The 24,262-nt window shown below is 39.7% G+C and overlaps 1 protein-coding gene across 1 annotated transcript; it reads right to left on the bottom strand.

Annotated features, from left to right (window-relative positions):
• Positions 1-22,651: 22,651 nt before the first annotated feature.
• On the bottom strand, positions 22,652-23,843 carry LOC107773083 (phylloplanin-like). Its single transcript, XM_075229394.1, has 2 exons — positions 23,619-23,843; positions 22,652-23,092 (listed from the first exon to the last, which is right to left on the bottom strand). The coding sequence occupies exons 1-2, from the start codon at positions 23,779-23,781 to the stop codon at positions 22,797-22,799; spliced, it is 459 nt and encodes a 152-aa protein (XP_075085495.1). The 5' UTR covers positions 23,782-23,843; the 3' UTR covers positions 22,652-22,796.
• Positions 23,844-24,262: the final 419 nt, after the last annotated feature.

The raw sequence follows: 24,262 nt of genomic DNA, 5'->3' as shown, positions 1-24,262 counted from the left end.
TGAATCAACAATAGATGGATAAGAATTCCAAAGTATGAGAGGAGATTATGATGCCATTCTTTAGATAAACAGTAATAAGGAAGCATTAAATGACTTGGATTTATACGTAAAGGATAAGGGGTGAGAGAGTAACCTGGAGTTAGGTAGGAGACCTCGGTAACAATAAACTGAGTAAGAGTTATGGTATAGTATCACCTACCTAGTTATAGTAAAGCCATAAGCATATATAACTGAGGCTATGAAGCAAGATATATCAATAGTTGTAAGTTAGACAAAGTACCGAGTGAAAAACTTTAGTACACCTATAGATTCCCAGAGGGACAGCTTGTCAGAGTACTGTATATGTTGAGTGACTATGAGGACTGAGTGGCTAGGAGAACTGAGTTAAATGATACTCTGGGAGTATGTATATGATTTTATCACTGAGTTGCATCGCATTGACATGCACATTTGATATACAGGCATGGAGATACACTTTCCTCATGTTGTACGGTATCATGTCATTCATGACTTCTCACACATATTGGCCTACGGGCATAGTGATGCATTTTTCCATTGTCTATCTGGAAAGAAAATAAAACATCTTATCATTGTTGAAAGGATTTTTGGGAAACATTACTGTTTTCAAACTTATTTATATTTTTGGCAACTCCGATAAATGATTTGGGTTTTCATTGATGTACTGAAAGGCAGAACTATTTTCCGAAATCATGTTTTTGTTGAGCATTTGATTGTTGAATTACTTCGGGTATTACTTGTTTTATGTTGTTATGAACTATTATGGTTATTGATGTTGGGACCCGACCTTGGTACAAGCTCATCACTACTTTCAACCTAAGGTTAGGTTTGTTACTTATTGAATACATGAGGTCGGTTGTACTCATACTACACTTCTGCACCTTGCATGCAGATGTTGGCTGCTGATGTTGTTGTGTTCGTTGGGAGCTGGATCTAAAGATGTACCTGCGTTCCGGTTGTTGCTGCCTCTTGTTCATGGTATCCTTAGATTCATAAAAGTCTGTTTATGTACTTTTCAAACAGATGATGTATTACTACATACCAGCTTTGTATACTTTATTCTTAGAAGCTCATGATTTGTACTACTAGTTCTTGGGGAATATATAAGATTCAGATTTTTCCTTACTTGAATTGATTTAATAATTGTTATTAGAATTGGATAGTGGATAATTGGCTTACCTAGCAGGTTGGGCTACGTTCCATCAAGACTAGTTGGATTCTGGGTAATGACAAGGTGGTTTCAGAGCGCTAGGTTCATAGGTTCTACAAGTCATGAGCAAGTGTCTAGCAGAGTCTTGCGAATTGGTATGATGATGTCCATACTTATCTTCAAAAAGCTACAGGGCATTTAGGATAATTCCCATATTTCTTTCCTTTTCGTGTGAAATTGATTCAGATTGAATGATAACTCTTTGAATTCCCTCCACGCATTCGTGTGCGCATGTGAGCGCTCGGTATCAGCTTTGTATCGCCGACTTGTGATTTCAGGGATGACGTGCAGGATGTGTATTTTATGTTTTGGTGATGGGCCAGTTTGGAGAACTTGAGGCCAGGTTTGGACCGTAGCTTAGGCTTAGTAGCTTCAGTTGTAGCTTGTACATTTTGACTCATATGTCTGGTAATGTCCCTATGAGTGGAATTTGTGGCTCGATGAGCGGTGAAATGGCTTTGTGATGAGTGTGATGTAACTGCGGTATGTGTTAAGACGATTTGAATTTGACGAGAAGTGTTTCCTTGAAATGCAAAGGAAGGCCATTGTGTGCTTGATTTTCCTTTTGATGTGACGTACAGTCTCGAGTGTGAATGTTTTGAAGGAACTTTCACGTTGTTAAATTTTGGGACAAATGAAATTCCCATGTCTGGTTAATGAGTTTGGACTCTGAACGATTAAGTGATTTCATAGTAATTATAACTGCGAAAGGGTATAACAAGATACTAATTTGAGGCTAAGCAGGTGGGTTATCCTCTGTGAAGTAATCTACGTAGGTGTGTTCCTTATAGTGTGAGGGGAGAGCTTCTTTTCTGCCAGTGTGGTGTATATGTTGAGATATGAATTTGAATCTAGTTGAGAAAGTTGACTTGAGTGTTAAGAGAATGAATGCTAACATAGCGGACGATTGATGTATTTTATGGTTGGTGTTGCATGAGCATGAAAAGAATTTTTTTTGTTGGACCGACAGCAGAATTATGGCAGAAATAAAGTATGGGTATTGTGAGTTATGGAGTGTTTAAATCTATGGTTTTGAGCCAAGTGGGGGAGTCTGTTGTGGACAAATCAATTCATGGGTATGTGTCAAATTTCTATTTTGGTTTGAAGTATACATGGGAATTAGTGATGACTTGTAGAGGTGGAGTTCGAGAAGGACTCGAGTACTGGAATTCCTAAATGCGGGTTATGTTGCGCTTTATGAGTATATGAAAATCATGGGATGAGTGAGTGGTTATTCGTGAATGATGTAGTGCGCACGGAGTATGAATTTTATTAATGGTGTTAAGGTAGGATTATCTCTTTGAGTGGTGCTCTACTAATGAGGCATGTGTCTTTCGACCCGTTTGGGCGGTGCAATTGATACTTGAGAAAGTTCTAATGGATTCACGATTTATATGTAGCGATTTGGAATTTTCAAGATATGTATATGGCTAGAAACTGAGAGTTACATTAGATGGTGTTAATACTTGTGGCATTTTTATACCATTGTGGATTATGCATTTCAGTATCAAGAAGGTGTAGGAAACAACTTTAGGTTCACATAAGGTCTCTTTAGAGTGGGTGTCGCGGTTGTGGTGCTTAAGAGGGAAGTCAGCGGCTTATGGGCCTTAGGGCGTTGTGATTTTATACTAGGGTCTCTTCTGTGGTGAATTTTGATTAAGGATCGTAGTGTTCCAGCAAGGAGAAGTATCAATTTGAAGGCAATTTGGAAGGGACTTGGAGAAATAGGACAGCGTGGTAGTAAGTTGGATCAGCACAGTAATGGATATAATCGGTTCTTTGGGTACTTATGATGTGGCTAGTCTCGACAGGTCTTTCGTGGCGATGCTCTTGGGTTTTGGTGACCTGCGTGGCTGGGTTGAGTTAGAAAGATTTGGTTATGATAGCTTGGTTATGTGCAAATTGACTTCGAAAAGTTCTCAATGGTTTTTACCACGATTCGAGGAGTATATTTCATACCGGCGTAAGGAATATATTGCGTATTATGATTTTCTCCAGGATGAGATCAAATGGAAGGTTTCTGACTGACTCGTTATGTATTTTTCTTGTGACTCGGAGTGTTAATGAGGTTCTCATGTTTTCATTGGATGGCCAAATAGAGGTTATGCGTGGGGTGAGATTGGGATTTGCATGTGCAAGTATATGATTTAGTTTTGAAAAGGAAGGCCATGAGTTTATGGAGCACAGCCGATTTCAGATATTGGCACTAGTGGTATTACTTGAGAAGAGTGTACATTCATAAGGGCACTCTGTGTTTTGACTTACGGATGTTTCGTTGGTATTGCGGTTTTCGTCTGGGTGATTGGCTGCTGATATTCAGATTTTTTCTATGTCGCGAGGGAGAATTATAGAAATATTCCTCGTGGGATGATCGTGCATGAAAGATGTGTTAGTTATTCTAGTGCTGGAGTTGGGATCAGTTACGATGATTCATGTGCTCGATGAATTTGGAGACTGTGAGTTCTCAGAAGCATATTGTTTCGGGTTGCGGCCTGTTTGAGGTGAGTATTTTATTTAAACTCAGTGGAGGAACTAGTTGCGTTAATTTTTTGTGATAGCTACATGCTATAAGTTTGCATATATGTGAGGTTTGAGCCAATGTGCGGGCATCAGGGCAAGTATTTATACTCGAAAGAATGCTTAGGCTATGATATGCCTAGAGTTTAATGTTAAGCGTTAATTTATAACGGTTCTCGTGTTCTTACCTTTGTTGAGAACCATCTGGGCTACACTTGAGATTATAAAGAGGCTAATTCCCCGAATTAACGGGGTAGTTACTATTTCTGTGTTAAATTGCCGATTTGAAGTGTGATAGCAGACTTTGCACATGCTTACACTATGGCGTGTTATTTATAACAGTCCAGGAGCATGAGAATCTTATTTCATTATCATATACAAGTGTACTTGTTTAATTGCTCCAGTATGATATGCTGGGACTGGAGGCTTGTGACCATGCCAGGCGATTCATATTATTAGCACGTGAGTTGTCCGTGTCGTGTGTGGAAATTTCATTTCTATGATAATTTATCTGATTCATTAATTTCCTCCCTCTACAATTGTTCACATACGCCTATGGTTATCCTCTTCATGAAATTTTAGGAGTTGGTTGTAACATTGTGGTTGTGGTGGCGCTTGTTGAACTTGTAATACGGTTCTCTTCCTTGAGACTTCTCCCATATTTGGGTACACTAATTGCGCAGTTGTGACTGGATTTATATTGATGTGGCATGTTTGTGGGATAGTTGTATTAAATGATATAAGGTCATTGGACCTAGAATGGCTACTATCATGTTTGATTACAGTGTATTGGGAAGGATAATATTGAAAGTCGACTTAGCAAGTGATTATAGTTCTGGTTGGGGCGAGAGAGCTCCATGACTTGTTGATATGATAAGGGGTCATGAGATTCCGCGTGTTTCTTTCATTATCAGCAATGCACGAAAGTTTTGGAACAAGGTTTTGTTTGTTATGGGTTTTATACTAGTACTTGGTTGGTTTTTGAGTAGTTATTGTGATCGGGAATGGTGCTGCGAGTATGCAAGTTGTGCGGTATTTTATGTGAGTCTATTTGGGGTTATGTTTATGGCTTGATACAACTTGTTCAAACTTATACAGTGTGTAGACGTGAGACTCGGGTCCTGTAAGAAATTCCGGATGTTAGAAATTGGGATCTATGTTTTACGGACTAAGGTTAAAGTAATGATCTTCAATGTTATCAGGCCTATATGGAATAGGGTGTCATGGGATCACCCCGGGTATATGCGTGGTAGGATGGAATAGTGATGTGATGTCTTGGAAACAACTCCCGGCACGTTGAAGGACGAACGTATGTTTACAACCCCGTTTCTCGATTTACTGCTCAATTTATGGTTTATAATTGTTTTATGACTTACCGAGTTAATTAGTTCGGATTCGATGACGTTTTGGAATGAATTGGAACACTTAGTTCCATGGTTTAAAGCTTAAGTTAAAATAGTGAGCGAATGTCGACTTATGTGTAAACGACCCCGGAATGGAGTTTTGATGATTCCAATAGCTGCGTATGGTGATTTTGGACTTAGGAGCGTGTCCGGAAAATTATTTGGAAGTCCGTAGCGAAATTTGTCTTGAAATGGCAAAAATTGAATTTTCGAAACATTTGACCGGGGGGGTGACTTTTTGGCATTTTGGTCGGAATCCACTTCCGAAAAGTCATTCCGGAGTGATTTGATGTGTTTCGGCACAAGATATAGAATTTGAAAGTTCAAAGTTCATAGATTTTGATTTGTGGTGCGATTCATCGTTTTGATGTGATTTGAGGCCTCGAGTAGGTCCGTGTTATGATATGCAACTTGATGGTATATTTGAAAGGGATTCCGAGTGGCTCGGTCAGTTCCGACACTCTGATGTTGTTCTGGAACGTTGGAAGTGCGGACAACACAATTTTGTGTGCTGAGGCACATTTTTGAGGGCTGTAGCAGATGAAAAAGTGCTGCAGCAGATAGAAATGTGTGGACCGCAGAAGAAAAATGCGGACCGCATAATGTAGTCTGCGGCCGCACTTTCAGGTGGCTCTGCAGGTTCGATGGTCCGATTTCGGAGGCTTATAGATTTTAATCCACAATGAATTTAGAGATGATTAAAAAATAAAAGTTGTATCCCTTTGAATCGAGTTTCCAGAAATATATAGTAATTTGGATATTTGTACACGAAGTTATGGGCATTTTACTAAAGCCTGGTAGTGTAGACTGTTGAAGTGTGGCCGCACAATTTGGAGTGCGATCGCAGAACCTGGAATGTGCGAACCGCACAAATATTGTGTGGTCAACACAATGAGGGGTCAGATTGTGTATTATAAAACCGAGGGTTTGGGTATTATTTCACATTTGGACTTTGGGAGCTCGGTTTGTGACGCATTTACGTGGGTTTTTCAAGAAATTCACCGGGGTAAGTTATTCTAACTCAGATTTGGTTAATATACATGAATATATCATCGTTTTCATCATTCATTAGTAGATTGAGATGGATATTTGAGGAAAATTATAGAAATTTCATAAAATAAATTTTTGGGATTTGAATGTCGATTCGAAGTCGGATTTGAGTGAAACTAGTATTGTTGGACTCGTAATTGAATGGGTTATCAGATTTTGTGAATTTTGTCGGGTTCCGAGGTGCGGGCCTGGGTTTGACTTTTTGATTGTAATTTCGGATTTTGTGGGAAAATATTAGTATTTGGATATGGAATTAATTCCTGTAAGTTGTATTGACTAAAACGAATTAATTGTGACTAGATATGAGGCTTTCAGAGGCAAATTTGCGAGGCAAAGGCAAAGCGGGGTAAAGGATTATACGGTTTGAGGTAAGTAACTCTTCTAATCTTGGAGCTGAGGGTATGAACTCTGAATATACGTATTATGTGCATTGTTTGGAGGTGACGCACAAGCTAGGTGACGGGCATGTGGGCGTGCACTATAGAAATTGTGACGTAATTGGTTTCGTGGAATTTTGTAGTCAAATAATCATGGCATTTTCTATGTAGTTTTATGTGTTAAAGAAATTGAGCTGAGAATCATATTAAAAATCATGCTGAGGCTATGTGCCAGTATTATTGGGACCCACACAGGTCATATTGCTGTTGAATTATTTGTTTAAATTTAAAATTCATACTCAGCCAAGTTCATTCATTTCATATCATCTCTCAGTCTCTGTTTCTATTTATTGATTCATCATATCATCATTTTGGGCTAGTTTCATGACATTCTGCGCCCGAGAGACTGGAGAGATTGATGACTGAGTGAGGTCGAGGGCCTGATTGTGAGGATAAGTATGGGATCGGGCTGCACGTCGCGACAGGCCATATTGTCTTTATATACTTTATTATTATGGGATCGGGCTGCATGCCGCAGCAGGCCAGATTGGCTTATTATAGCACGTGAGTTGTCCGTGCAGATAAAAATATTGATACTATAGCACGTGAGTTTCCATGCAGCATGTGAGTTGTCTGTGCAGATTATAGCGATTGGACTGAAGGAGCCCCCCCACCCCCTGGAGTCTGTACACACCCCCAATGAGTGCAGGTACCTACTAAGTGTGAGTGCCGAGTGTCGGGTGCGAGTGTCGAGCGATTGGGAGGACTAAGTGACTGTGAGGACTGAGTGATTGTAAGGACTGGGTGACCGGGAGGACTGAGTGAAATGATACTCTGAGAGTATATATATGATTTTATCACTGAGTTTCATTGCATTGATATGCACATTTGATATACAGGCATGGAGATACATTTTTCTCATGCTATACGGTATCACGTCATTCATGACTTCTCACACATATTGGGCTACGAGCATAGTAATGCATTTTCCACTGTCTATATGGAATGCAAATAAAACATCTTACCATTGTTGAAAGGAATTTTGGGAAAAATTATTGTTTTCAAACTTATTCACGTTTTTGGCAACTCCGATAAACGATTTGGGTTTTCATTGATGTAATTGAAAGACAGAACTATTTTCAGAAATCATGTTTTTGTTGAGCATTTGATTGTTGAGTTACTTATGGTATTACTTGTTTTATGTTGTTATAAAGTATTGTGGTTATTGAAGTTGGGACCTGACCTTGGTACAAGCTCGTCACTACTTTCAACATAAGGTTAGTTTGTTACTTATTGAGTACATGGGGTCGATTGTACTCATATATGGGAGATGGATCAGAAGATATACATGCGTTCCGGTTGTTGCTGCCTCTTGTTCATGGTAGCCTTAGATTCATAAAACTCTGTTTATGTACTTTTCCATCAGATGATGTATTACTTCATACCAGCTTTGTATTCTCTATTCTTAGAAGCTCGTGATTTGTACTACTAGTTCTTGGGGATTGTATAAGACTCAAATTTTTCCTTACTTAAATTACTTTAATAATTGTTATTTGAATTGGGTAGTGGATAATTGGCTTACCTAGCGGGTTGGGTTAGGTGCCATCATGACTAGTTGGATTTTGGATTATGACAGTTATTACTGTCATTATCTTATTATAATTGTGTTGTCGTCATTTTGATTCGGACTGTATCTTTCTAAGCTCGTCACTGCTTTCAGCCCAAAGTTAGTCCTGTTACTTATCGAGTATATTGGGTCGGTTGTACTCTTACTACACTCTACACTTCGTGTGCAGATCCAAGTACATATGGATGCAGTGATTGCTTAAGTGGTAATAGTACCTGTTCGGAGACCTCGAGGTAGTTGTGATGATGCTCGCAAACCTTGACTCTCCTTTCTATCATTCTATATCAGTACTATTCTATATTCTCATACAGTTGTAATAGAGTTTTAGACTATGCTGACATTAATAGTTCATGTGCTCGGTGACACTAGGAATTTGGGATTATTGTAGTTGAGTGGCAGTTGTTTTTACCAGTTATTTATGAGACTTTCCACTATTGGACCGATTAAATCATGTTTTTAATTTAAAATGCATAGTTATTATGTGATTTTCGGCTTGCCTAGTCATGTGATAGGTGCCATCACGATAGGTTGGGATTTGGGTCGGGATATAAAATTTCATTTTCCCTTCCCTAGAGATAGAACTAATAATATATATCTTCTTTCTCATTATTACCACAAGCATGATTCCCCTATTTGCGGTATTATACCTTGTCAAACACTTTATTCGGTCACATCATTATATAACTTTGAATAAAATATTTTTTTATTCGTTATTTTTATTAGTATTTATTATCCTATCATTTGACCGACATTATCATCTTACAGTCTCTTCCTTAATTTTATCTTATCCCGCTTTTACTATATTATCTTTTTATGTCCCTTCATTCTTATTCCATGTGTCCTTATTATGTAGAGCTGTTAGGTCAAAACTCATTCTAGAGTCATTGTCGCGTGTATGAAACAAAAGATAAGAATGGGTAATAAACAAGACAAAGCTATAAACAAAATAAAAACACACGCAATACGATTAGATGGTTCCAATATAAGACTGGCAAATATTATTTGCACTTTATTCACTAGTGGAAATAACAGTCCTTATTCATGCAGTAAGCAGCTGGACAAGAAGGTTAACTAGCTGATGCATATTAGTATGTAACGACTCGACTTGTCGTTTTAAAAATCTACATGACATTCAGCGACATAAAGTCCCGAGCAACTTCGTAATATATATTATGACTTGCATGTACGGTCGAACTTGGTTTTTGGAAGATTCAGCATTTAATATAAAGAACAATTATCATTTCTTAAGCTTAAATGATAATTTGATTTTTGGAAGATTCAGAATTTAATATAAAAAGTTGACCGGAGAGTTGACTTTTAAGCAAACGACCCCGCAATAGAATTTTGATGATTCCAACAGCTCCGTATGGTGATTTTTTTGACTTAGGAGCGTGATCGAAAATTTATTTGGAAGTCTGTTGTGAAATTAGGCTTAATATGGCTAAAAATAGGAATTTAAGTTCGAAAGTTTGCCCGTGGAGTTGACCTTTTGATATTGCAGCCGAAATCGAGTTCTGAAAATTTCTATAGCTCCGTTATGTAATTTATAACTTGTGTGCAAAATTTGAGGTCAATCGGACTTGATTTGATAGGTTTCGACATCGAATGTAGAAGTTAGAAATTCTTAAGTTTCATAAAGCTTGAATTGGGGTGTGATTTATGATTTAAGCGTTGTTTGATGTGATTTGAGGTTTCCAATAAGTTCGTATGATATTTTAGGACTTGTTGGAATATTTGGTTGAGGTCCCGAGGGAATTGGGTGAGTTTAGGATGTTTAACGGATCAAAAGTTGGACTTAAACAGTTGCTGCTGCAATTATTATTCTGCTGGAAATTTCAGGGGCAGAAATAGAAGGCCGAAGACTGAGGCCCACAATCAAAGGCCGAGGATCGAAGGCCGAGGATCGAGGCCCAGAATCAACATCGAGAATTGAAGGCCGAGGATCGTAGACCGAGATCGAGGATCGAAGGCCGAGGATCGAATGTTGAGGATCGAGGGTCGAGGCTGAGGATCGAGGGCCAAGGACTGAGGGCAGCCTGCACAAAACTATCAGTTATAAAGCAGAGGACTTCGTCCCATTTTCTATTTTTGACAAATTGGAGCTTGAGGAGAGGCGATTTTTGGGAGATTTTCAGAGAAAGCATCGGGGTAAATGTTCTTAACTCAATTATGGTTAGATTACCTGAATCCATCATTTGTTTTCATCATTTAATTAGTGTTTTGAGATGGAAATTTGGGAAATTTTTTAGAAATCTCATAAAATGAATTTTTGAGATTTCGGTGCCGATTTGGAGTCGGATGTGAGTGAAACTAGTATGGTTGGACTCGTAATTGAATGGGTTGTCGGATTTTGTGAGTTTCAGCGGATTTCAAGAAGTGGGCCGCACAGACAATTTTTGAGTAAAATTTTGGATTTTTGCTGGAAAATTAATGTTTTCACATGGAATTAATTTCTATAATTAGTATTGACTGAATTGAATTAATTTGAATTGATTTGAGCTGTTCGGAGGATTTATTCAAGCAACACGACTATTTTGGAATATCGGCCTAACTCCGTAAAGGTAAGTATCTTGCCTAACCTTGAATGGGGTAATTACCCCTTAGGTATTGATTCTTATGTGGAAATTGTGTAATTGAAACCATGTACGCGAGGTGATGAGTACGTACTTGGTTAATATGTGCATATTATATCAGTTGAAATTCGTAGACACGACGGTTTAGGGAATGATTGTGATTAAAAGTGTGAAATGTGAATAATCAAAACGATCGGCCATGCCGTTGCATCCTCCCCCTCTAAAAACAAACATCTATCCTCGAAAGAGTTTAGTGGCATACCTGTAGTGGCGAAAATATGAGGATAGTAGCTACGCGTATCATGCTTGGTCTCCCAAGTCGCCTCCTCGACTGGTTGACCCCTCCACTGAACCTTTACTGAAGTAATGTTCTTTATCCTCAACTTTTCGGGCGTGCCTGTCCTAGATGGCCATTGGCTCCTCAAAATAAGATAAGTCTTTGTCCAATTGAACTGAGCTAAAATCTAACACATGGGATGGATCACCATGATACTTCCGGAGCATTGAAACATGGAATATCGGATGAACTACATATAGACTAGGTGGAAATACAAGCTTGTAGGGCACCTCACCAATCCTCTCAAGAATTTCAAAAGGTTCGATATTCTTAGGGCTCAGCTTTCCCTTATTCCCGAACCTCATAACACCCTTCATGGGTGAATCCCAGAGCAAGACCCACTCTCCAACCATGAATGCAACATCGTAAATCTTCCGATATGCATAACTATTCTATCTAGATGGGGATGTACAGAATTAATCCTGAATCAACTTAACCTTTTACAAAGCATCCTGAACCAAGTTAGTACCTAATAGCCTAGCCTCACTTGGCTCAAACCAACCAACCGAAGACCTACACTGCCTCCCACACAATGGCTCATACGGAGCCCTCTGAATAGTCGAATTGTAGTTGATATTGTAGGCAAAATCCACAAGCGGCAAGAACAGATCCCAAGAACCCCTGAACTCCATAGCACAGGAACAAAGCATATCCTTCAATTTATGAATAGTGCTCTTGGACTGTCCGTCCGTCCTTCTGAGGGTGGAATGATGTACTCAGCTCAATCTGTGTGCCTAACTCACGCTATAAGGACTTCCAAAATCGAGATGTCAACTGCGTGCCCCAGTCAGAGATGATGGATACCGGCATGCCATGAAGCCTGACAATCTCGTGAATATAGACATGAGCCAGCTGCTCTGAAGAATAAGTAGTCACCACTGGAATGAAATGAGCCATCTTGGTCAACCTATCCACAATCACCCAAACTGCATCAAACTTCTTTTAAGACTGTGGGAGCCCAACAATAAAATACATGGTAACTCGCTCCCATTTCAACTTGGAAAGCTCAAACCTATGAAGCAACCCACCTGGTCTTTGTTGCTCATACTTCTAATGCTTACAATTTAGGCATCGATTTATATACTCCACTATGTCCTTCCTCATCCTCCTCCACCAATAGTGCTACCTCAAGTCCTGATACATCTTAGCGGCATCCGAATGAAGAGAGTATCGCGAACTATGGGCCTCCTAAAAAATCAACTCACGCAACCCATCCACATTGGCACACATAGCCAACCTTGCATATATAACACACTGTCATCCCCAATAGTAACGTCCTTGGCATGGCCGTGCTGAACTGTGTCCTTGAGGACAAGAAAATAGGGATCGTCATACTGACGCTCTCTGATACGATCATATAGAGAAGATCGAGAAACCAGGCAAGCCAGAACTTGACTCGACTCTAAAACATCCATTCGTAATGACCTCTCTACTGCCAACAAATTTGCTAAACTGCCCAAGGTCTCCTCCGCCTTTAGACTCAAGGCATCGTCTACCATATTGGCCTTCTTGGGATAATAGATAATGGTGATATCATTGTCCTTAAGCAATTATAACCATCACCGCTGCTACAAGCTGAGATCATTTGGTTTGAAAAGATGGTGCAGACTCCGCTGGTCGGTATAGACCACATAAGGGACACCGTAAAAATAGTGCCACCTAATCTTTAAGGCATGAACAATAACTTCTAATTCCATGTCATGGATAGGATAATTCTTCTCATGCACCTTCAGCTGTCTAGACACATAGGCAATCACCATACCATTTTGAATCAACACCGTATCGAGGCCAACACGTGACGCATCACAGTACACAGTGTACGACCTTGAACCCGTAAGCAATACCAACACTGGGTCTATAGTTAAAGTAGTCTTGAGTTTATTGATCCTATCTTCCCACCCCTCAGTCCATCTGAACAGAGCACCCTTCTGGGTCAATCTGGTCATAGGTACAACAATAGATGAGAAACCCTCTATGAAACTATGGTAATACCCTACCAATCCAAAAGAACTCTGGATCGCAATGGCTGAAGACGGTCTGGTCCAACTCTGCACTGCTTCAATCTCGTTAGGATCTTCCTTGATTCCCTCACTAGACACTGCATGATCCAAAAATGCCACCGAATCGAGCCAGAATTCACAATTTGAAAATTTTGCATACAACTTATTTTCCCTCAACGTCTGGAGTACAATCCTCAAATGCTGCTCATGATCCTCCCAGCTCCGGAAGTACATCAAGATGTCATCAATAAACACAATGACGAATGAGTCAAGATAGGATTGGAATACATTGTTCATCAGGTGCATGGGTGTTGCTACGGCATTGGTCATCCCAAGGAACTCGTAATAACCTTACCGATTCCTCAAGCTAGTCTTTGAAATACCCGTATCCCGAATCTTTAGCTAATGATAACCTAACCGCAAATCAATCTTTAAGAACACTCTAGAACCTTGTACCTGATCAAATAGGTCATCCATGCGTGGCAATGGATACCTTTTCTTCACTGTAACCTTGTTCAACTACCGATAATCAATACACATGCGCATAGAACCATCCTTCTTCTTTACATACAAGATCGGAGCACCACACGGCGATGCACACTGGGATGGATGACACAGTTATCAAGTAACTATTGCAACTGATCCTTTAACTCCTTAAAATATATGGGGGGGCATACAATATAGTGGAATAGAAATGGGGTGAGTGCCCGACAATAAGTCAATACCAAAATCGATATCCCTTCAGGCGGTAAGCCTGAAAGATCCACCAGAAATAAATCTGGATAGCCTCTCAACACTGACATATCACACTCTAGATATGCATCACACTCTTTCCCAAACACCCACTTTGGCTTAAGGAAATAAACCGCTCTACTAGGAACATAATCCAAAGTAGCCCTCCACTCCAACTGAGGCAAACGTGGCATAGCCAACGTCACCATCTTGGCGTGACAATAAAGAGTAGCATGATAGGGCAAGAACCAGTTTATGCCCAAAATAACAATGGATCAACTCTACTCCCAAAACCACCAAGAACAACTAAAAATGACTGATACACATGGACACGAGAGCTCAAATAATCATGGGATATATCGAAATACGGAGCAAAGTAAGATGACACATATGAATAAATGGAGCCTGGATCAAATAAGACTGATGCTTCTCCATGACAAACCAGAACAATGCTTGTGATTTCTGATTTTGATGCAACCGCCTTAGTCCTACTCGAAAAAGCATAACATCTGGTCTGGCCTCCCCCTCTAGGGAATCCCCTACCCGCCTGACCTCCACCCTTAGCTGGTTGAGTAGGTGGACTAGAAACTGGTGTGGTAACCAGGACCTGACAATTCTGGGACCCTGTGGAATACGTGGATCCTGAGTAGTCAATAGAGGTGCACCCCTCCCGAGTTTGCGAAAGTCCATCACCATATGACGAGTATCATCATACTCAAAACAAGCTCTCAGAAGATGTCGTTGCTGAAACTGGTTCAGGCCTGGCCGGGTGGGCTGGCCACTGAAAGCACCCCGTGCAGGAGGTGCACTAGATAGTGGCGGTGCATAATAGGCAACGTGAGACCTGGGAGCAGCCAGGATACCATTGGAAGCTAGAAGTGTTGAATGAACTGGACAACTCACATAGCCTCTACCATGACGGGTTGCGCCTGGGGCATGGGCACCACTATATGTGCAAGAATCTCGAGGCCTCTTGGCCTCCCTGTCTTCTTTCTCCCAACCCTGCATACATTCTAATATCCATGCGATCTCATCTACCTGCTGATGTGGAGTATCAGTCTCCAACTCTCGAGCCATGCAAAATCTGCTACCATAGTTGAGCACCTCGATAAATTGGCGCGCTCGCTATATGACTATGGAAACTAAGGTAGGTGCATGTCTGGACAACTCACTGAACCTGACAGCATTCTTTGATACGGTCATAACACCCATGTGCAACTACTAAAACCCTGCGCGCCATGCATTCTGAAGGCTCTGGGGAACAAACTCCATCAAGAACATCTCTGAAAACGGATCCCATTTGAGGGAATTTGCATCGGTGGGGCTACCCTCCTCTTAAGCCCTCCACCACTAGTACTCTGGTCCTGACCGCTGGAAAGTAGTGAAAGCCACCCCGCTAGTCTCCGTTATACCCATGGTACAGAGAATATGGTGGCATTTCTCTAGAAAGCCATGTGCATCTTCTGTAGCTAGGCCACTGAAAGTAGGAGGATTGTACTTTTTGTACCTATCGAGCATGAGCTACTCCTCCTCAAATGTCGTTGCCCTAACATCAGGCTGAACTGGGACAACCAACTATATTTCTATAACCTTTGTGAGTTGGTCAACATAGACCCGATGCTCTAGGGATGCGCTGCGGGAGTTTGTGCTCCCCCCCAGTATGAGTTGTGGGCGGTGCAAGTGGGATCAACTTCGTCTTATCTAAAGTACCAAACATGCTCAAGAGCTAGATGAGAGTCTCCTGAAGTCTAGGGGTAACAAGTGTCGCATTAGGTGCCTGCCCACCAACTGGAGCTACTGGAGGCTCCTTTGTAGCAGCTCGGGCAGATGCTCTGGCTCCACCATGTTCCCCTCCTCGACCTCTCCCTGGACCTGGCCTCTCGCGGCGCTAGCAGGGGGCGTGGGTGTGTGTTCATTACATCTAGTGATGCACATCCTTACCATCTGTAATTGAATAGAAAAAAATGATTCAGAATTTCAAGCCAACAAATTTGTACGATAAGGAATCAATGAAGTGAAGTTTCCTAACAGTTATGTAGCCTCTCGAAGATAAGTACAGACGTCTCTATACCGATCCGCAAAACTCTACTAGACCTGCTTGTGACTCGTAAACCCGATGAACCTACAACTCTGATACGAACTTGTCACGACCCCAATTTTCCTCCATAGAGTGTCGTGATGGCACATAGTCTCTAAGAGTTGGGTAAGCCTAACATACATGTAGAATTTAACTGAGAGAATGATAAAAACTTTCAAACAACTCAACAACTATCATAAAAGAACCATGCAACTCAACGAAACAAAACTCCCAAAATTCGGTGATACGAAGTCACACGCTCTACAAGAGTATACTGAACATCCCTATACTACAATATCTATAAAAAAGGGAAAATGAAATAGAACTTGATAGAGGGTGACTATGAGGCCTGTGGATGCCGGCACGTATACCTTGAAGTCTCCAAATCCGAGCTCGACTCACTGGTGCCTAGGCTGGTACCTGGATATGCACAAAAAGATATGCAGAAGCGTAGCATGCATACACCACAATGGTGGGCAAGACACTTACCTCAAAACATTAGGCAAGACACTTACCTCAAAACATGCTAACTCAATCTACTAGTATGCTTTTCCCGCGATTATCCAACTCCGGACGGCTCGAATCTATCCAAAACAACTTCATACCATAAATACTAACTATATGAAACTATTCCAAATAATAAAGTTGCAATCTTTAAACATAAACAAAAACCTAACTAAAAAAGTCAACCCAAGGCTCGCGTCTCGAAACTCGACCAAAATTACAAAATATGAACATGCATTCGATAACGAGTCCAACCATACAATAATTACTCAAATTCGACTTCAATCTCAAAATTTAGTTAAAGAAGTTTCACAATTGTTCCTCAAATGTTTTAACTCAAATCATTAATTATACAACCAAAATAAACCGAGCTCTCTAGGTCAAAAAAATTAATAACGAGATGATACCCTCGTTTTGAAATTCAAATATTGCTGCCCAGTCATCCTCTATCGCGATCGCGGACAAAGACTCGCGATCACGTAGAACTATTCTCCCCAGCTCAATAAAACACTCTACGTGATCGCATGAAGCCAGTCACGAACGTGATGACAAGCGAATGCACAAGCGTGCCTCAGCACCAGCCCCACCTTCTTTATGCGCAAACGCGATATACCTCATGCGTTCACGATTAACAAGCTCAACAAACTTCACGATTGCACCCTTACCTTTGCGAACGCGAAGAGTAAAATCCAGTAGTTGCTGATGACTCTACGTGATCGCGAGAGAACCTTCGCAAATGCATAGAATGAAACCTCAACAGAAAACCAGCAGCTTCACCAATTCAATTAAGTCTAAGACTGATCTGATTTCAATCTGACTCACACCCGGGACCCTCAAAACCTGTCTGAATATATCAACAAGTACCATAACACATAACGGACCAACGCGAGGCCAAAAATCATATCAAACAACATCGAATTTATGAATCGCAACCCAATTCAAGCTTATTGAAAGTATGAATATCCGACTTCCAAAACTAACACCGAATCATATCAAAACAACTCAAATTGAATTCAAATTTTGCACACAAGTCAAAAATGACATGACGGACCTATTACAACTTCCGGAATTAGAATTTGACCCCGATATAAATAAAATCAACTCCTAGTCAAACTTCTCAACCTTCCAAACCTTCAACTTTCTAACTTTTGAATATTCAAGCCGAAATAACCTACGAACCTTCAAATCAATATTTGTACTTACTCCTAAGTACAAAATCACCATATAGAGCTATTGGAACTGTCAAAACTCTATTTCGGAGTTGTTTGCACAAATGTCAAACTACGGTCATTTCCTTCAACTTAAACTTCCAGCATAGGGACTATGTGTTCTATTTCACTCTGAAACTCACCCAAAACAAAAATCAGCTACCCCAAAAAGTCATATAACAACAATACAACAGAGAGGAGGCAATAAATAGGGAATCAGGGCTAAAATACTGAACACGACCGACTGGGTGATTACACAAGGTATGCCTTCTCGGCGTCTGCAAGACTTAGAGTCACCTTCCCTTATCCTTATTTACTCTGTATTTTCTTTCAGATAGTGATGTAGTATATATTCTAGTTTCACTCTATGGAGCTTATGACTTAGTTTCCCTGGTCTTGGAGAGTGTATTGTTGTGGATTCTGATTTTGGATATTTATATAAGATATTCAGCTTTGTTTTTAGAATTTTGATAATTATTTATGCCAAGTCTTCATTGACTGTTATGTTTAACTAGTCGTATAGACTAGGTTCCATCACGATATCATACAGAGAGAAATTAGGGTCGTGACAACGTGTGGGCGTGCACCATGGTAATTATGATTCGGTTGATTATGTGATACTATGTAGTTATCTAGTTATTTAGAGTAATTGAGTTGTGAATCATGTTAGAAATAATGTATGGCTATATGCTTATTCTGTTATGATCCACTGAGGTTATTTATACTATTGAGTTATTTTCTTAAGTTGCAATTATGTACTAAGTCATATTCATTCATTTGCATATCATATCTCAATATTTGTTATCATTCATGGTTACATCATCTTTTCATTGTTTGGGTTGAGTGGTATGATATATGTGAGCCCATTAGACTGGAGAGTTTAATGATTTAGTTTGGGTCTGAGAGCCATGTTATGAGTAACATTGTGGATCGGGTTGCATGTCGCAGCAGGCCATATTGTCTTTATATCTATTATTTTTATTATGGATCGTCCTACGTGTCGCAGCAAGACTCATTAGATTATTTATTATTATTGGATTGGGTTTCACGCCACAGTAGGCCATATTGGCTTTATATTATCGCTTGGGTAGGATTCTCCCCTCTAGAGTGTGAGATACCAGAAGTGAGCGCATGTACCGTACAATGCTGAGTGATTATGTGTGATGAGTAGAAGTTTGAGATAGACAGATTGAGCACTCTTAGAGTGTGAGTGCCTGGGATTAGCACCGTGATGCATTGTATTTGACTTGCATATTTGACATGTAGGCATAGAGATGTAACATTTCTCATAATAGTTGTACTTGGCATATGTAATCAGTGATGAGCTTATATTGTTGAACTTGAAAGCATGCCTAAATTTCTGTACTATGTACAAGTTGAATATGGAACTTCTCTGAGTTATTACTATCATTATCTTGTTATATTTGTGTTGTCGTCATTTTGATTCGGACTGTATCTTTCTGAGATCGTCACTGATATCGACCAAAAGTTAGTCATGTTACTTATTGAGTATATTGGATCGAGTGTACTCATACTACACTCTACACTTCGTGTGCAGATCCAAGTACATATGGATGCGATGATTGCTTGAGTGGTAATAGTACCTGTTCGTAGACCTCGAGGTAGCTGTGATGACGTCCTCAAACCTTGACTCTCCTTTCATTCATTTTATATCAGTACTATTCTATCTTCTCAGACAATTGTACTAGAGTTTTAGACTATATTGACATTAGTAGCTCATGTGCTCGGTGACACTAGGATTTTGGGATTATTGTAGTTGAGTTGCAGTTGTTTTTATCAGTTATTTATGAGACTTTCCACTATTGGACCTATTAAATCATGTTTTTAATTTAAAATGCATAGCTATTATGTTATTTTTGTGTCACGACCCAAAACATAACCCGTCGTGATGGTGCCTATCATGATACTAGGCAAGCCGACATTTCAAAAACACTTTCAAAATTTAACATAAATGATTTAAAACATTTAAAATAACCGGAGTTTTTGTAAAAACAGGGGTAAAACCCAAATAAAACATAAGTGCGTAAAAATAGCCCGACATCGGGGTGTCACTAAGTCATGACCATCTAATAATCAATCTCGAAACGGAGTCTACTATAGTCTATACCAAGTACCAACACAAGAGAGAAAAGAAAATAATAAAGGAGAAACAAGGACTGCGGACGCCGACAGCTACATCATAAGTCTCCGATAATCAGCCCGCGCAAGAATCAATGACCACCAGAACCGTACACACCTGGATCTGCACATGAAGTGCAGGGTGTATCATGAGTACAACTAACTCAGTAAGTAACATAATTAAATAAGGAACTGAGAAGCAGTAACGAGATATAAAAATACAGTTCGTATCAAACGTTTTCAGTAAAGAGTGATCTTGGTTTCAAATCCAGTGGTATAAGTCAAATCAGTGCGAGCTTAAGCAAAACAGATATGAACCTTCAGGAAATTTCACAACAACAACAGATAACAACTAAGTGCAACAATAAATAAAAGCAAGTACACCCTCGCAAGACACCAGTCACTCAACTCATCTCAACAGCTCATACTCTCGGCTATCAGCCCTCAATACATACTCACAATAGGTACCTGCGCTCACTAGGGGTTTACAGACTTCGGAGGGGCTCTTTCAGCCCAAGCGCTATATTGCTGCGGCGCATAGCTCGATCCAGTATTTGTTGCGGTGTGCAACCCGATCCAATATTATTGCAGCGTGTAACCCGATCCAAATATATATATATATATAGCCCTAAGTCTTGTTGCGGCGTGCAACCCGATGCATATACCTCATAGCTCATAGCTCGGTACTCAGGACATAACTCAGTAACTAGCCACTCCAGCCCCTCGAGCTCACAGAATATCATAATAACCAGTCCAAGCAGAAAATACAACAAGTATCAACAAGAAATGAAAGGAAACAAAGATATAACACACAAGTAAGACTGTGACTGAGTACAAGACAGCAATTAACCGTCAATTCAATATGTATACGACCGCTGCGGGTCCCAACAGTAATATCATATGGCCTAAGCATGGTTTCTAACATGAAAACCAGTCAATTGCTCAAAGACAAGGAAAACAAGTAATAACAATGGCTATTCGACTTTACAGTCTCACAGGACAGACCAAGTCACAATCCCTCACGGTGCACGCTCGCACGTCCGTTACCTAGCATGTGTGTCACCTTCAAATATTCACATTATACCAATTCTCGGGGTTTGATACCCTCAAAACCAGATTTAAGACTGTTACATACCTCAATCGCGCAGAAATCCTACTCTGAAATGCCTTTGCCTCTTGAATCAACCTCCAAATGCCCCGAATCTAGACACAAACAGTACGAGATAATCAATATTGGTTACAAGGATCAATTCCACACGAAAACTACAAATATATAGCCCAAAATCCGAAATCGGCTCAACCCGATCCCCCCCCCCCCGGGGCCACGTCTTGAAACCCGACGAAAGTCACAAAACCCGGAAGACCATTCACTCACGAGTCTAACCATACCAAATTTATCAAAATCCGACCTCAATTACCCCTCCAAAACCCAAAAATTCACTCTCTAATTCCCAAGACCTAATCTCCCAAATCTCACCTCAAAGACTCACCAACTAGGTGCAAAATCTTTGGGAAAAAATCATTATTGAAGATAAATAGGCACAAGGTTGAAAATGGTGAAATGATGAATTTCATTTCCCCAAAATCCGAGCTCAAAAATTATGAAAATGGTGAAAAATCGTGAAGCATTCTATTTATAGGTTCTGATCAGACTTCTCGCACCTGCGGCTCTATTTCCGCATCTGCGTAGCCGCATCTTCGGGCAAAGCCCCGCTTCTGCGAGTTCTGGAACTACATCGCACCTACGGTCCAAACTCGCACATGCGCCCCTAAATCTGCTTCTACAACCATCGCACATGCGTCCTCTGCCCAGATCCTCCTTAGACGCATCTGTGGCTCCTCCTTCTCTTCTGCGGGCTCGCACCTGCGGTTCACACTCCGGAGGTGCGGTTACACTAGTAGCAGCAGCTTGAGCTGCAATACTTCAACTCCCATCAAGCCGTACCACCCGAAATCACCCCGAGGACTCCGGGACCTGAACCAATCATACCAACAAGTCATATAACCCCATGCGAACTTAGTCTAACCTTCGAACTTAGTCTAGTATCAAAATTTTCATTGCCGGCCAAAATCGCCAAAATTCTAACTTTCGCCAATTCAAGCCTAATTCTACTATGGACCTCCAAATCACATACCGGACCCGCTCCTAAGTCCATAATCATCCAAATCCGAGGTTGTTTTCGCACAAGTCGACATCGTGTCGACTTTTTCTAACTTAAGCTTCCAGTTAAGAGACTAAGTGTCTCAATTCACTTCAAAACCACTCCGGACCCAAACCAACCAACTTGGTAAGACATAATACAGCTGTAAAACACAAAAGAAGCTGAAATGGGGGAAACAGACTATAACTCTCGAAACGACAGTCCGGATCGTTACATTTCGGACCTAATAATGTGATAGGTGCCATCACGACAGGTTGAGATTTGGGTCGGGAGATAAACTTTCATTTTCCCTTCCCTAGAGATGTTATTGATATAAATAATAATATATATATTCTTACTCATTAATCCCACTAAGAATGATGCCTCTATATGGGGTATTATACCCCGTCAGATACTTATTGGGTCCTGTCATTATATAACTTTGAATAAGATATTTTGTTTTTCGTTATTTTTATTAGTATTTATTATCTCATCGTTTGACCGATATTATCATCTTATAGTCTCTTCCTTAATTTTATCTTATCCCGCTTTCACTGTATTCTTTTTTATGTCCCTTCATTCTTATTTCATGTGTCCTTATTATATAGAGCCGTTAGGTCGAAACTCATTCTAGAGTCATTGCCGCATGTATGAAACAAAATATAAGTAGGGATAATAAACGAGACAAAGCTATAAACAAAATAAAAACACACGCAATATGATTAGATGGCTCCAATATAAGACTTGCAAATATTATTTGCACTTTATTCACTAGTGGAAATAACTGTCCTTATTCATGCAGTAAACAGCTGGCCAAGAAGGTTAACTAGCTGATGCATAGTAGTAGTACTAATTAAGCACTAGCAGGCTATCTCGTTCACTATTAAATGAGATTAAAATTAAGTATAAAACTAGTTGGACCTAAAACGACATTAATAAGACCACCGACCCCGCCAATACTGGTATTTACAACGTTCAAGGTTGACGCCAAACGCCCAACAGATGGTAAAGTCGCATTACATGTTGAGAGTGGAGTTGCAACTACTAAACGGCAGTTGGACAATAGCAATGGCAAAGTATTTACACGAGGATCCACCACCAAGGAAAATACTCCCGATCCATTTGTTATTGCACTTGATACCACATTTCCTGTTCCACACCTCAATTGCACCGTTGCATCTGTAAAGTTAAATGATGTTAATATTATTTACGCAATTAGATCAACTTTTAATTTTAGCTGACATGTTGAAAATAAAATTAATTATGTAAATAAAAAGATATTATCTCACACTTTTTAGACATTTAAGTGAAATGATCATACAGTTAAACATACTAAAACTTCTTATGATCGGTCCATATGCATCTTATGACTGCGAGTGTAGGATTCATTCGCCTCAAGTTACTCTATATTTATACCATCCTCACCCATTGTTATGAAAGGAATAATAGATGTAGTGTTATTTCTCTTAGACTTCAAATCATTAAATCTACCTAAATATTAAGAAAGTTTACTTGTAGTTATCTCTTGGATCATCTGACAGTGTATATATACTCATATATCATAGGTTAATTATGCCACTTACGACATCTATCATAGGATTTAGTGTATATATAGAGCTAATTTATTATTCGATTGGGGAGAGTTCCCTTTTGGTATATATATAAAAATAAATAAAACAGGTCTACGTACAAAATAAAAACTTACTAGAAAAAACTCCGGGGGTGAGTCCGTTGATGACATCTAAATTGCCGTTAACGCTGCAAAGTACAACCCCACTTATACGTATTGAAACAACTTGGGCAATAGCAGCGGGGGTTGCGATTAATGCAACCAAAAGAAAAATCGAGAAAATTTTTGCTAAAGCCATGGTAGTTATTTTGATATGTGATAGTTATTGCTCGAAGAAATTGTGTTTCTCAATTAAGGTGTGTGCATGACTAATTTATAGTGAATATCATCGGCTGAAATTTCAAAACCCCTAATCCACTTGTTGTGAAAGTAGATTATAATTTTACTACATATATATTTGAATGAACTAATTGAAATTTCAAAAGCCCTAATCCACTTGTTCATTGCTATATGAGATATCGGTGGTCACTCTGGCTATAACTACATACAATTGCTGTAAACTTCAATAATCAATAGCAGCCCATCCTTTACTTCTAAAAGTTACTTACTTTGAAATGTATTTTATCAACATATATAGTATTTCATAAGCAGTTTTAGTGAAAAATAATTTATGTTTGGCAAATTATTTTGTAAGTATTGGATAAACAAATTGTGTTTGGTCATGTAATAACCCGATAACTTAAGAATGAACTTTAAAGTTATTTTATTAATTTAATTTT

Source organism: Nicotiana tabacum, chromosome 14 (assembly GCF_000715075.1).
Source record: "Nicotiana tabacum cultivar K326 chromosome 14, ASM71507v2, whole genome shotgun sequence".
Classification (NCBI taxonomy): domain Eukaryota; kingdom Viridiplantae; phylum Streptophyta; class Magnoliopsida; order Solanales; family Solanaceae; genus Nicotiana; species Nicotiana tabacum.
Note: the sequence above shows the minus strand (reverse complement) of the source record. Positions and strands in the feature narration are given on the sequence as shown.

Bases quoted from the DNA above. Each gene is read 5' to 3' on its own strand.
- LOC107773083 (XM_075229394.1), bottom strand. From the start codon at position 23,781: ATGGCTTTAGCAAAAATTTTCTCGATTTTTCTTTTGGTTGCATTAATC. The intron at 23,093-23,618 runs GTAAGTTTTTAT...TTAACTTTACAG, and splicing joins CACCCCCGGAGTTTTTTCTA to ATGCAACGGTGCAATTGAGG.